The sequence below is a fragment of the Schistocerca serialis genome, chromosome 3 (assembly GCF_023864345.2).
Source record: "Schistocerca serialis cubense isolate TAMUIC-IGC-003099 chromosome 3, iqSchSeri2.2, whole genome shotgun sequence".
Taxonomy (NCBI): Eukaryota; Metazoa; Arthropoda; class Insecta; order Orthoptera; family Acrididae; genus Schistocerca; species Schistocerca serialis.
Window position 1 is genome coordinate 269093649 of NC_064640.1, and position 15637 is coordinate 269109285.

Genomic DNA, 15637 nt, shown 5'->3' on the forward strand with positions numbered 1-15637 from the left:
TTTGTATGCAGCACTTTCAGCTCGCATATTACACTTTTGTACATCTCAGGTCAGTGATGACTCTCTAATAAATTGAGGCAAATCATATCTGAAAACAAACATTGCCTTTATTCAGTTGCAAACATTCATAACATAAAAATCATTAATATAATATTTACAGAAACTGAAGACTGGCAGATCAACAACACTAAACAAGCCGCATACACGAGGATCAGGATTAAGATGGTACCTTAAGATGAATTTTCGATTACTATGGACCTGTGCTGTTATCGCCGCGATACTACTGGATGTATTAGAACATCAGTTCTGCGCTACTGCGCCCCTTATAACTAAGTGCGTCCAGAGAATTAAGTAAGGTGGGATGCAAGGTATTATTCAGGAAGGTCAATATCCTAGCAGATAGTACTCGCAAAGAACTGTTGGGTGGAAGCAGTAATGGATATGTTAAGTCCAGCGTTTATAACAATGATTTGTCAGTTATGACAGTCTCTGTGCAAGAGCATAGAAGCAATATTTATTTTGCCAGACTGCTTTTGCTTGAATTTGTTAGAACGTCGTAGTGGACGGAGATACACATACATTTTCATTTGTATGCAGCACTTTCAGCTCACATATTACGCTTTTGTACATCTCAGGTCAGTGATGACCCTCTAATAAATTGAGGCAAATCATATCTGAAAACAAACATTGCCTTTATTCAGTTGCAAACATTCATAACATAAAAATCATTAATATAATATTTACAGAAACTGAAGACTGGCAGATCAACAACACTAAACAAGCCGCATACACGAGGATCAGGATTAAGATGGTACCTTAAGATGAATTTTCGATTACTATGGACCTGTGCTGTTATCGCCGCGATACTACTGGATGTATTAGAACATCAGTTCTGCGCTACTGCGCCCCTTATAACTAAGTGCGTCCAGAGAATTAAGTAAGGTGGGATGCAAGGTATTATTCAGGAAGGTCAATATCCTAGCAGATAGTACTCGCAAAGAACTGTTGGGTGGAAGCAGTAATGGATATGTTAAGTCCAGCGTTTATAACAATGATTTGTCAGTTATGACAGTCTCTGTGCAAGAGCATAGAAGCAATATTTATTTTGCCAGACTGCTTTTGCTTGAATTTGTTAGAACGTCGTAGTGGACGGAGATACACATACATTTTCATTTGTATGCAGCACTTTCAGCTCACATATTACGCTTTTGTACATCTCAGGTCAGTGATGACCCTCTAATAAATTGAGGCAAATCATATCTGAAAACAAACATTGCCTTTATTCAGTTGCAAACATTCATAACAAAAAAATCATTAATATAATATTTACAGAAACTGAAGACTGGCAGATCAACAACACTAAACAAGCCGCATACACAAGGATCAGGATTAAGATGGTACCTTAAGATGAATTTTCGATTACTATGAACCTGTGCTGTTATCGCCGCGATACTACTGGATGTATTAGAACATCAGTTCTGCGCTACTGCGCCCCTTATAACTAAGTGCGTCCAGAGAACTAAGTAAGGTGGGATGCAAGGTATTATTCAGGAAGGTCAATATCCTAGCAGATAGTACTCGCAAAGGACTGTTGGGTGGAGGCAGTAATTGTTATGTTAAGTCCAGAGCTGTAACCCATGTAATGGTTGCTGGAAGGAGAAAAGTCAGTTCTGAGGTGTTGCACTTTGCACCATTCAGCATTGTCCCACTGTCCCATAATTCCTAACATTCTGTATCTTTTGACTGTTCCTGCTCGAAGCAAGTGGCGATAACAGCAGCTGGGTCCTATACTGAGTACCCAGTAAGGTCATGACTTCTGAAAGTATGTCGTGGGGGGTTGCCACACGGTCTGAGGCCCCTTGTCACGATCTGGGCAGCTCCCCCCGTCGAAGGTTCGAGTCCTCCCTTGGGCATGAATGTGTGTGTTGTCCTTACCGTAAGTTAGTGAAAGTTAGAATAAGTAGTGCGTAAGCTTAGGGACCGATGACCTCAGCAATTTGGTCCTATGAGACCTTACCACAAATTTCCAATTTTTTACTTTTGGAAATAAGCTGGCGTTGTGAGGATGTCACATAGGCATCCATCTGCACCAATCCCTTCTAAAAACAACTCTATCTCGAACGTTCCTGTGACAATCTAGATCACCATGGAAGGGCGTACCATAATACACTCTCTTTGATGTTGTTGCACCTTGTTTGCTTACAAGTTAATAATAAAGTTCTGTTTCCTCTCCACCGTATCCCCTGATGAACATGTGCAGAAACTACATCACATGAAACCCATTCACCTGCCACAATCTCTTCAACACTAGATTCAAAAAGATAAATTAATTCAAATAAACAACCTACATGGTTTCCACCCAATTAACTATTAGCATACCCGAAGAATGAAACTCGTCCACACTTAAGAACTGGCAAATTAATACCTGAAGCAAAATAAACAAAAACAAAATTCCTTCACCTTCCATACGTCATACACTTCACATATCCCATGCTCCAAGTCTTTGGCACACTCTCATGCAAAATGCATATACGTGTTGGGAAAACAATACCCCTCATAAAAGAATGCACATGAGAAAACTCATAAAAATTCATAATATGCTATCCTCTTTACATCAGTCTAACCTTGTGTCTTAACACATAAGACAATGCCCATGTAGAATGCGCAGGTGGTGTCTGCTCCTCCTTCTGCATTGCCTTTCCGTTCCAAACATCGGCCTCCTTTTTTGGAACTGGATCTGGTAATGGTGGTAAGGAGTTCAGACACCACAAAAGGGACAAATTCACCTAATGCGGACTACCATAGTATGTGTAGTTCGTTATAACCTTATGAAAATTCCTGGCAGATTAAAACTGTGTGCCGAGTTCGAGTCTCGATCCACACACAGTTTTCTTCTGACAGGAAGTTTCTTATCAGAGTACACTCCACTGCAGAGTTTAAATTTCATTTTTAACTTAATGCTCACTGTTGAGCTCATTTCAATCACTTGATGAGGACCCCAATAGCGACTGAAGAACTTCCTTACCTTCCCCTTCTTGGTATAGGGGCTCATCAACATCATCCACTGCTCTATAGGATATTCAAGTAGCTTTAGATTCCATTGTTCCATCTGTTGCTGATGTTAAAGGGCCTTCGTATTAGCATTTTGTACTTGCTTCCATATTTCCTGTAAAGTCTTTGTTAAATTCAGTACTGACTCTCCATTCTTTCCTGCTTTAGGCTTGACTATCTCAAATGCTGATGGCATTTTCCAGTCATTTACTACTTCAGATGATGATAGACCCATAATTCTGTGAAACTTGTAATTATATTATATTATGACAATATATGGTAACTGGATATCTGTGTCGTTATGATGATTATTTACATAATAGCTTAACATCTCCCTATTGTCCAATGAACTCGGTTTGTTCTTCCATTTACCTGTGGACACAGTGCACTCATCCTTACCTTATGAGTATGAAGTAAATGATGAAGCTGTTTCTTAAAATCTGACGATAAATCGGTGCCCTGCTCTGTAATTAACATCTGTGGATCACTGAACCTCAACAATCAGTTATTTACCATGGCCTGAGCCACAGTGTCAGCTCTGTGATTTGGAATAGCTGCTGTTCCCATATACCACGAATCTGAGAAAGGTCCTCAGATGGCCCTACCAATAATTTCAAATGGGTTATTAGGCTCTGGCAATCTATGCAGTGGGGCACTGGGTACAAGGCACTCAGTTGTTCACACATTGTTCCACATCCTGTCTAGGAGGACATCACAAGTACTGCTAGACTGTTACACCATTATGTGGTTTTATACCAACTGCAGCCTGATCATACTTGATCATGTACCTGTCCTAATATTTCCTCATGCATCATTGCTGCAACTACAAAATGAGTTTTGTTTTCTTGCATAACACCTAGTTAAAAACGAGTTGCAGCTATACTGCAGATAGTTTACAGTACTTACCTGTTGCTTGTGCTTTCTGGCATTCTGCAGTGGTGTGACACAAAGACCTCCCTACTGAGACTATCTACATTCCTGTTATTCTTGCCAGGTTTATGGCTTACCTGAAAATCATATTCATTAAGCTTCAGTGCCAAACACATTAACCAGCTTGGTTGATCTTTCAGTCCTAGTAGCCACTTCAATGTAGCTTGATCTTTTATTACTTTAACTTTTCTTCAATACTGATAACATTAAATGTCCTTTACTCCATATTTGCGGCTCAGCATTTCTTTCCCATAGTAAAATAATTCCTTTCAACGTTATGCAACTAAGGTGAGGCATAGACTACTGGATGTACCACTCTGTTTACTTCTTGACATAACACACAACCACGCTTGTGATTGATTGAATCTCAAAGAATTACAAACTCCTCATAAATTTGGAAAATTGACATCATACTAGTGATCAAGAATTTTTTTTAATTTGCCAAATACATCTTCACACTATGCTGTCCACTGGAATTTTATGCCTCTTTTGAAAAAGAAAATGGGTGGTTGTCTTATTTCTCCAAATTTTGGGACAAACTTTCTGTAATAATTCGCTAATCCCAAGAAAGACTGTAATATCTTCTCCATATGAGGCACTGGAAAATCATGTATGGCCTTCAGTAATCTTGGGTCTGTCTGAACTCTCTCACAGTTAATCACCTGGCCTGTCATTCTTGTAACACAAACCAAGCGCAAATGTCATACTTCGTGTAAAACAGTCACTTTTCTGTATTTAGTGTTTTCTATATATAGTGGTTTATGACATACAGGTGGCACATTCTTGGTTAAGCTTCTGTGTCGTGTTACTGTAGCCACTGAGAAAGACCTATGAGGATTACATAGGTCTTCAAATTCTAGCAACGACTCCTCAGTTCCTTTAAGTGTGATACACATACATCTTAAACACCTCCTTTAATCATAGCATATATTCTTACATATAGTTTGCAAAGACAATTATATCATCCAAATGCCTTTGTTTTAACCCTCCTGAGACTCAATCTAAGAGATGCTAAAATATGGCTGGCACATTTTTCTACCCATATGGCATATGACGATATTAATAGTGTCACAAAGAAACCATAAATGGCATTTTTCGGCGGTCCTCCAACTGATGATAGCCCCTCCATGAGTATCTGAACTGCCACAAATTGTCCAAAGCCTCTGTCAATATCAGATCAGTGTCCTTAGTTGTATGGCTGTTCAAGTATGTGTAGTCACAGCAAAAATGGTAAGCTTTAGTTGCATCCATACTTTTTGCAGCAGAAGAACAACTGGTGCCCCCGTGGAATGGTACATTCCCACTTGGTCCTTCCACGTTATTCGAGGATGGATCTCAGGCACTGCGTGTAGAAAGCATTAAGGTTACGTTCTTGTTTGGCATAAGTAGTCCATGTTTCCAATGCATACAAAAGGATGCTGAGGACGCAAGTTTGATTTACAAGAATTCTGGTGGTCGAAGAAAGTTTGTTGTTTTTCCAAAGACATGCAGAAAGCTTGTCAAAAGTTGTCGCAGTTCTTCCAATGCTTGCATCAGTCTCCTTTTCAACAGACATTATTGATTCTCTAGTGGATCCAGGATAGCAGAGGTTATCCACAACTTGCGGAATAGTTCCTTTTAATGTGATATTTGCCTATATATTAGCACCCTGAACCATAACTACAGTCTTATTGCTGTTTACACTTATTGAGAACAGGTGAAATGCGTGACTAAATCTTGATACTAGATGATACAGCTCTTCTGCAGAGTTCGCAATAACTGCAGCGTCATCGTCATATAGGAGCTCACGAGCGATTATGTCGTAGCGCTTTGTCTTACTCTTCAGAAGACTGACGTTCAAAAGCGCTTCTGTATTTCCTAGTATGCATGTGGAAACCAACATTGCAGTTCTCAAAAGCCACTTGGAGCAGAGCCGAGAAGAAAATTCCGAAAAGTATAGGTGCGAACGCACAGCCTTGTCTTACACCACAGTTCATGTAGAATGGTTTAGATGTGCTACTATCGAAGATTACAGAGCCATGCATATTGTCATGAAAATATCTTATTAAGGACAACAAAGTTGGTGTATATCAAATTTTTCCCAATATTCTGTAGAGTCTCCCCCACTGACGGCGTCAAAGGTTTTGAGATCGACAAAAGCCACATATAATGGCACTCTATGTTTGCGGCACTTTTCTTGTAGCTGGTGCAACATATATATAATGTCACTTGTGGATCTGCCAGCTCAACTCAGGGTGAATCCGAGCAGCCAAAGTTTCCAGTCTTTTCAGGTTTATCCTCACATAAACCTTCCAGCAATGCTGAAGTGAGAGAGATATTTCTCTATAGTTGTTACAATCACCTTTGTCGCCTTTTCCCTTATAGATTGTTACTGTGATTGAGTCCCGCATGTCTTGAGGTATTGTGCATTCTTCCCAGCACTTCAGTGGGATTTGATACAATGTCGTCGAAATACAGTCAAGTTTGATGATTTCAGCCAGCAGGTTAACACAACCTGTACTCTTGCCTAGTGTTAGACTTTTGTTAAGGGCCAGTTTTAATTCGTCGAGGGTAGAACGATCATCAGGCTCAGACATAAGAGGATAAGTCGGTAAAGTATCCAAGGCTTCTGAAGAAATGTTGACCTCTTCTGAGTATAGGTTAGCACAATTTTGCACCCACCTATCTAGCTGCTGGGTTTTATCATTGATTGGGCCACCATTAACATCTTTTATAGCAACGTACTTCCTGCTTCTTCGTCCAATGGCCGTTTTGATGCCTCGATGCATGCCACGGTAAACTCCTTTGTCTCGGCAGATCTGAATTGATTAGCAAGGCCTGGTCCAACATCTACCTGCACAATGGCGAAAAACTCGTTGCAGATATGCTTTGCAGGCCTTGTACTCGGCTATTGTTTATTGCTATTTATGATTATTCGTAACCTGTATAATGGCATTATGTTTCTTGTCTACATATGGGCGCAACTCACTTTCACATTCAACAAACCAGTTGCTTTGAGCCTTACCCTGCTTCCCAAGTGTTCTAATAGCTGTCTGCACAATATTTTCTTTCGCTAGATGCCACATATCTTCTGCACTATACGCAGTTATCAGTTGCTCAGGATTCAGTTTCATCCCAATACCTTCTCTGAACTTTTTATATAGCGCATCATCTTGGACGACTTTGATGTTGATCTTCACTCTAACACAAGTGCTCTCAGCTGAATGAATCTTCTTTGGTGTGAACCGTGATTTGGTCATAACTAAAGAGTAATCAGTATCACACTCAACACTGTGCAATGTACGGTAGTTAAGGACATGACGTAGGTCTCACCTTCTGGTATGATGAAGTCGAGCTGACGCCAATAGCCTGAACGTGGGTGTTTCTATGTTACTATGTGCATGACTCTGTTCTGGAAGTAAGTATCAGTGATGCAGAGAGAAAGAGAGGTGCAAATTTACAGCAGTCGCAGACCATTCTCGTTCATATTTCCAGTGCCATGTGGGCCAATGCAGTCAGGCCGGTTGTTCCATGGATTCCCAATCCTGGTATTGAAGCCTCCCAGTAACATGAGTTACTGTTATAATAACCATTGCATATATCAGGCCAACGTTCCATACATCTACGGAAATGTTATTCCCCTACATAAAAACTCAATATTCCCAATGGAGCAAATTCATGACACTACCAACCATTGCTAATAACTTATATCGTGGTGTCGTGGTGTGCTTACTCTTTTCTTCCCTGTAACGTAGAAACATACATGTGTCTGACACTCTCTGTTCTGCTTCCTGAAAAACAACCTTATTAAAGTGATCTCTTTCTCCTTATTCCTACAAATCCACATCAAGCTTCCTAACTCTGTCCACAAACATGTGCACACATGTATGCAATAAAAATTCTGTATCCTTTCATCCAATAAACGAATTAAACAACATTCTACCTGTGCACACATTTCAGCTGTCCTAAAATTTACTGAGATCGCCTGTTGGGGGTCAGGGTGGCCCCCCACTGTAGTTTAATAGCAGTTTACAAATTTCATTCCATGGTTCCCCATCATGTCCCCTATTCTGCCTATAATCCTTTTCCCAATCCCTGTTCTTCCACATTTTCTACACTGTGACTAACGATAATCTCATCGTATGAGGTCTGATCGACCACATGGTTAACATTTGACGTCAGTGTAAGAAATTCCCTTTCTATTATGTACTCGAATCGCTGTCTCTGTCTCTTCCAAAGTCGTTGCAATCCCTATGGGTCTTGCTATGTCTTTCGGAAATTCCACCCATACCTGCCTCGATACATTGGGAGGTAAATCCTTCATAAATGTGTCTGACACTCTCTGTTCTGCTTCCTGAAAAACAACCTTATTAGAGTGATCTCTTTCTCCTATTTCGTACAAATCCACATCAAGCTTCCTAACTCTTTCCACAAAACTCTCTATGGACTCACCCTGTCTTTCTGATAAATACGCCTTGAAATACCTACAACTATTATTCCTCCCATACCGCAGAAGCAAGTCTTTCTTCAGAATTACGAATGTATGAACATTTATTAAGTCCTCGTGGTTTATCACATATGACTCAGCATACCCCACCAAGCATAACTTGGCCGAATGTAACATTTCTCCTTCTGACCAAAAACCCAGATATGCAGTTATTAACAGTTTATCGACAAATGCTGGTACATCTTTCCCTGCTTTACTCGAAAAAGGGCAGCAGTACTAGCATCTAGCTCAGGTACTGACGTACTTTGCGAGGATCTAGCCTCTCTTAATGCATTTGACTGGCTCTGTAAACCCGTATAATCCAGCGACATTGGAGACATTTGGTCTAGCAAAACATAAATTGCCTCAGTAGTGATAACTCTTTGTTCCCCTGATATGTTGTTTGTAAAACCTGTGTCAATACCAATAGGAAAAAAACAATAAGAGAAATACCACGTGGTTAATATCACAGAAACATACCATAAGGAAACCCTTGATAATAATAACTGTGTCACACTCTTGACCACAAAGACGCTGAATCCTCACTCCTGAGAGCTAACGCTGCTCATTCTTGGCACTCTCTGGCGCAATGCCCTGGCATGCCAAATTTAGAACAGATCAGAAATGAACACTGGCTGAATGGGCTTATATTGCCCAAATCTAAATGGAAGTAAACCTCCATCAGTCTCTTTAGTGTTCCCCTGAAATCACTTAAATCACTGCCAGAGTACATATTCACGAACTGAACACTTAAATCAACCCTCCAAACCAAGCGCGCTGTCATTTCGAGTTACTAAAATGGAAAGTAGTCAAAAACCCGTTTTTTTCACTCATGACTTTGTGATGACGATACTGAATGCTGGCCAACGTTGTTGCTCGTTCTCACTTAATCTCTTCTAACACCATTGTAATTGAGAGGTGGTGTGAACCTCAATTAATTCACAAGATGGCTGTCTTTTAACTCGCGATGCAGGACGATGGGCTGTGTAACACCAGAAACTCGGCCTACGTAATATCAGTAGACTTAAGGAGAAATATACATTTTTTATTAAGCAAGATCGTCGTAGAGTGGTTCACGGTGATGAATCTAAGGTGTGCATTGACACCAGGCAGCTGGGTCTGTCTCAGCAAAGCACAAGGCAGTGTGTCTTGCTGTGGTGCTGTGCAATCGCCGGACAGGCAAGCGACTTGGCGAAGTAGCGGCATTAGTGAACTTTCAGAAGCAGGACAATCATGAGGACTTTCTAAACCCGCAGGAGTGTGTGCGCCACACAACTGGCATTTCCAGCAGTGCGTCGGGTGTGAGGTGTGCAAAAGCAGGAAACATCGAACTCAAGACTGTTTTAGACACCCAGAGACTGGATGAAGCCACATTGGAGGTGAATTCCTCTTAGCTGCTCTGGTTTGAGCCCTGGAATCATCAGACCTTGCAGCAGCACAGAGAACAGCAGTATCAGATGGAGCTGCTAGATGTAGATGACGCTTCTTGGACCACATGAGACGTCGGCTGGCATGGGGTATGTCTCTGTGTCGGTAGTAGTTGAAGACAAGATACTGATAGTCGACTAAAGAAATATCCGAGATTTAGTTGCAGACCGGGAGCCGAATCCGGATTCCCCACTTTACACGAGTGGCTGCCATAACCGCCTCACCTATCCTCGCACATCCCCATCCAACCCAAATCCGCATATGCCACATGCTACAGAGTAGCACCTCCTGTCCATTAATCCATTTGCTCACAGCCTAACCGTCTTCCCATAAGCATTCGAATACTGTCGTGCATCTGCACCAGAATATCGTAATGCTGTCTGGCATGTATTTATTAGTTATTTGGTCTGTAGCTGTATTCAGTACATGATGAAAGAAATATCCGACATTTAGCTGGACTGGGGCGCAGAGCGAACTCAATGACGGCAGATGAAATTTGTGCCGGACGAGGAGTCGAACTCAGATTTCCCTCTTTACGTGAGCGGAAATACATGTCGAAAATAACAGACACCATTCCTACACAATGAATATACACCAGACGACATTACGAAGTTTCAGTGCCGACACACAACGCTATCTGGACTCTTACAGGGATTCAGTTAGGCTGTGAGCAAGTGGATTAGTACATAGGGGGCGTTACTCTGTAGCATGCGACATGTGGAAATTTGGATCAGATGGGTGGACATGCCCAGACAGCCGAGGCGGTTAAGATGAGCTGCAGGTATTTGCAGTAGATTCACACAGTTTTTGTGAGTGAGCCTTCCCTTAGGTAAAATAGGGGCCGAGGAAGCGCATCGTCAGGTCACTGCATGAGGCAGTTGACCATGACACTGCAATAGACTAGCCGACTACTGTGGCCGAAAGGTTATAGGCGCTTCAGACCGGAACCGCGCTGCTGCTACGGTCGCAGGTTCGAATCCTGACTCGGGCATCCTGTGGTTAGTTAGGTTTAAGTAGTTCTATGTCTAGGGGACTGATGACATCAGATGTTACGTTCCATAGTGCTTAGAGCCATTTGAACGATTATTTGCAATAGACTGCAGCCTCATGAATGTTCTCACCCTGGCAACAGGATGTCATAGGCAGCTAGCTTATGTTGTAAAGTTACCAACACATTCAGTTGTATGTTGACTGAAACTACACTCCTGGAAATTGAAATAAGAACACCGTGAATTCATTGTCCCAGGAAGGGGAAACTTTATTGACACATTCTTGGGGTCAGATACATCACATGATCACACTGACAGAACCACAGGCACATAGACACAGGCAACAGAGCATGCACAATGTCGGCACTAGTACAGTGTATATCCACCTTTCGCAGCAATGCAGGCTGCTATTCTCACATGGAGACGATCGTAGAGATGCTGGATGTAGTCCTGTGGAACGGCTTGCCATGCCATTTCCACCTGGCGCCTCAGTTGGACCAGCGTTCGTGCTGGACGTGCAGACCGCGTGAGACGACGCTTCATCCAGTCCCAAACATGCTCAATGGGGGACAGATCCGGAGATCTTGCTGGCCTTCTAGAGCACGTTGGGTGGCACGGGATACATGCGGACGTGCATTGTCCTGTTGGAACAGCAAGTTCCCTTGCCGGTCTAGGAATGGTAGAACGATGGGTTCGATGACGGTTTGGATGTACCGTGCACTATTCAGTGTCCCCTCGACGATCACCAGTGGTGTACGGCCAGTGTAGGAGATCGCTCCCCACACCATGATGCCGGGTGTTGGCCCTGTGTGCCTCGGTCGTATGCAGTCCTGATTGTAGCGCTCACCTGCACGGCGCCAAACACGCATACGACCATCATTGGCACCAAGGCAGAAGCGACTCTCATTGCTGAAGACGACACGTCTCCATTCGTCCCTCCATTCACGCCTGTCGCGACACCACTGGAGGCGGGCTGCACGATGTTGGGGCGTGAGCGGAAGACGGCCTAACGGTGTGCGGGACCGTAGCCCAGCTTCATGGAGACGGTTGCGAATGGTCCTCGCCGATACCCCAGGAGCAACAGTGTCCCTAATTTGCTGGGAAGTGGCGGTGCGGTCCCCTACGCCACTGCGTAGGATCCTACGGTCTTGGCGTGCATCCGTGCGTCGCTGCGGTCCGGTCCCAGGTCGTGCAGCTTCCGCCGACCACTGGCGACAACATCGATGTACTGTGGAGACCTCACGCCCCACGTGTTGAGCAATTCGGCGGTACGTCCACCCGGCCTCCCGCATGCCCACTATACGCCCTCGCTCAAAGTCCGTCAACTGCACATACGGTTCACGTCCACGCTGTCGCGGCATGCTACCAGTGTTAAAGACTGCGATGGAGCTCCGTATGCCACGGCAAACTGGCTGACACTGACGGCGGCGGTGCACAAATGCTGCGCAGCTAGCGCCATTCGACGGCCAACACCGCGGTTCCTGGTGTGTCCGCTGTGCCGTGCGTGTGATCATTGCTTGTACAGCCCTCTCGCAGTGTCCGGAGCAAGTATGGTGGGTCTGACACACCGGTGTCAATGTGTTCTTTTTTCCATTTCCAGGAGTGTATGTTATTTGTTATCAAATGGGATCTTAATCACTGATTTGGTCTCATAACAATGGTATCACTTCTGCAGTTCTAGGTATATGGATGTAATTTGCTGTTTAATTACAAGGCTAAGGAAATGATTTCTAATAGTGTGTATAAAAGGTGGGACTTTTATAACAGCAACACAAGCTAAGGCCTTTTCATATAAACTAGTGTTAATTCATAGCCTGTACACTGAGTGTGACTATGTTATTAAATAACAAATGTGGTTTTATTTTTGTGATATGCTGCCACACAAATGGTGTTCATTGTAAAGCTCTAATTATACACATGTAGTTTGCTCTCATAAGTACACTGTTTAGGGCATATGTCGCATACAAAATATGAAAAGCAAATAGCATGGCAACATTCACTATTAAACTTTTTTAATGATGTTGCAGTTAGTAATTTTAATTGCATACCTTCAAATCTTCAAAGGCGGAATTTGTACAGTGTTCAAAACATAAACAAAAAGTTGGTGTTGTACGCAGTGTGGAGTCATTTTAAAAAGTTAGTTTGTTTTCATTATTAATTGCTTCATACCTTTCCAGTTTTATCTTTTTCTTTATTATCTTTGCATGTACACATTTTTTCCCTCAATACTAAATATTCTGTCATATCTTTTTCCTTACACTCATATTTTACAAAGCTCTATTAATCACTTCTATAATACACACATCAAAAAAAGTTTTGCATTCTCCCAGTTCCCAGAATTCCTGAAGATAGACGTTGACTGTGGATATAGTATCACAGACACAGTCCCTAGGCTGTTCAGAGATGTCACTACTCAAACTGTGCGCAGTAAGCTGCATGATGTGCAAATTCACTCCCGACGTCCATGGCGAGGTCCATCTCTGCAACCGCGACACCATGCAGCGGGGTACAGATGGGCCCAACAACGTGCAGCGCGAACTGCTCTGGATTGACATCACGATCTCTTCACCGATGTGTATCTCATATGCTTTCAACCAGACAATCGTCGGAGACGTGTTTGGAAGCAACCTGCTCAGGCTGAACGTCTTAGGCACACCGTCCAGCGAGTGCAGCAAGGTGGACGTTCCCTGCTGTTTTGGGGTGGCATTATGTGGGGCCGACGTTCGCCGCTGGTGGTCATGGAAGGCGCCGTAACGGCTGTACGAAGCGTGAATTCCATCCTCCGACCAATAGTGCAACCAACCCGGCAGCGTATTAGCGAGGCATTCGTCTTCATGGACGACAATCCGCGCCCCCATTGTGAATGTGTTGTGAATGACTTCCTTCAGGATAACGACATCGCTCGACAAGAATGGCCAGCATGTTCTCCAGACATGAACCGTATCGAACATGCCTGGGACAGTTTGAAAAGGGTTGTTTATGGACGACGTGACCCACCAACCACTCGGAGCGATACACGCCGAATCGTTGTTGAGGAGTGGGACAATCTGGACCAACAGTGCCTTGATGAAATTGTGGATAGTGTGCCACGACGAATACAGGCTTGCATCAATGCAAGAGGACGTGCTACTGGGTATTAGAGGTACCAGTGTGTACAGCAATCTGGACCACTACCTCTGAAAGTCTCACTGTATGGTGGTGTGGTTTTTATGAGCAACAAAAATGACGGAAATGATGTTTATATTGATCCCTATTTTAATTTTCTGTACAGGTTTCAGAAGTCTCGGAACCAAGGTGATGCAAAACGTTTTTTGATGTGTGTATTATAAATAGTGTCCTCTGAATAATCACGTAAATCAAACTTATCTTTAGTTATTGTAGTGTAATAATCACGTAAATCAAACTTATCTTTAGTTATTGTAGTGTACACAAATGGATTTTTGTCACAGTTAACTGTCATCTCCAGAGTCTAATTTAGTAGTATTTCATTGTTAATCATACTTTAGTATTCTAGATGGTTTCAGGATGGCGTTCCTACATTAATTTGGATTATCAAATACGGTAAATGTCAGTGGCATATGCATAGCTCCACTATTTTCAGCACATATTCCTCGACATTTAAAATATGACCTAGAAAAGAGTTTTTTACTTTTTCCAATTAGCTCCATCTTATATTTGATCTATTTCTTGTGTTTTGCAAAGTTGTTTCCAATTATAGAATTGTTAAATTACTTTTAGAGATCTATTTCAGTATCAGTTGCCGTTTTTTCTCGAATCTTTGTATTAAAGTCAATATATTTCTTAAACCAGTCATGAGTGATTGAACTTGGAAACTCTATACCCCATTATCAATTTCGTTTTTAATGATAAATGTTGATTAACATTTCTGTAATGAAGGTCATATTTCGTTTTATTGGATGAAGTTTTCAGTAACTTTTATTCATTTATTGCTGGAATAGTGATTTTCTGGTCGAAGTCACAGATATCTGTGTGAATCAAGAAATTTATTTTAGGCATTCTAAATCTACCTCAAGGAAGTACCTATGATCAGAATCACTCTTTTCCAGAAACAACACTGGTGTATGTGCAATTCACTCATTAGAAACCACTGTAGAAGGAAGACAGCATACTGACACTGTCCAGCAATACAACAATATCGCGTCTAGGTATGTTACATAGTTTTGAGTCTTTACTCATATTAAAGTTTTAATGCATTTTATTCTGATTTATCATTTATTGTGAATATTCACAAATTCTTCCCTCTTACTAGTTTCAGAGTATTTGAATAACGTAGTCATAATAATACAAATTGGTGTTAATCAATATTCAGCATTCCGTCTAAGAACAAGTCAAACGCTGTATAAAACGATGTGGGATCCAGTCGACATGATTTCATACAAGATTTTCTAAAATTCTTAAACATGTCAGCTAATAACTGAACATCAGTTTTGGGATCTAATACCTGACATGTACAAGGTTTCTGTGCATTAAAATGCTTCTACATAAGTTTGGCACGAACATAAACTTTTATTACTTATATCAAATTTGTTTAGTCTGCTGCAAAATTTACACATCAATTGAAGCTGTGATTCTTCACAGCTCTCCCAGTTATATGTATGTCGGCTCCTATCCTTATAACTATATATACACTATCATGTGGTAAGAATTTTTAACGTTACAGCTCTATCAGTTTTTTGATTTGCAGAATGATACAACCAACACCTAAGAGACTCTATAAACTACTTCATGAAATTTTCTATTTTCTAAAATTTAA

The 15637-nt window shown here is 41.9% G+C and overlaps 1 protein-coding gene across 1 annotated transcript in view; it reads right to left on the bottom strand.

The window, feature by feature from the left end:
- LOC126470782 (basic proline-rich protein-like) overlaps nucleotides 1–15637 on the bottom strand; it is an 83175-nt gene that overhangs the window by 52822 nt on the left and 14716 nt on the right. The window contains exon 7 of the mRNA XM_050098791.1: nucleotides 7694–7704. Coding sequence (XP_049954748.1) covers nucleotides 7694–7704 — 11 coding nt within the window. The remainder of the gene's footprint in view (nucleotides 1–7693; nucleotides 7705–15637) is intronic.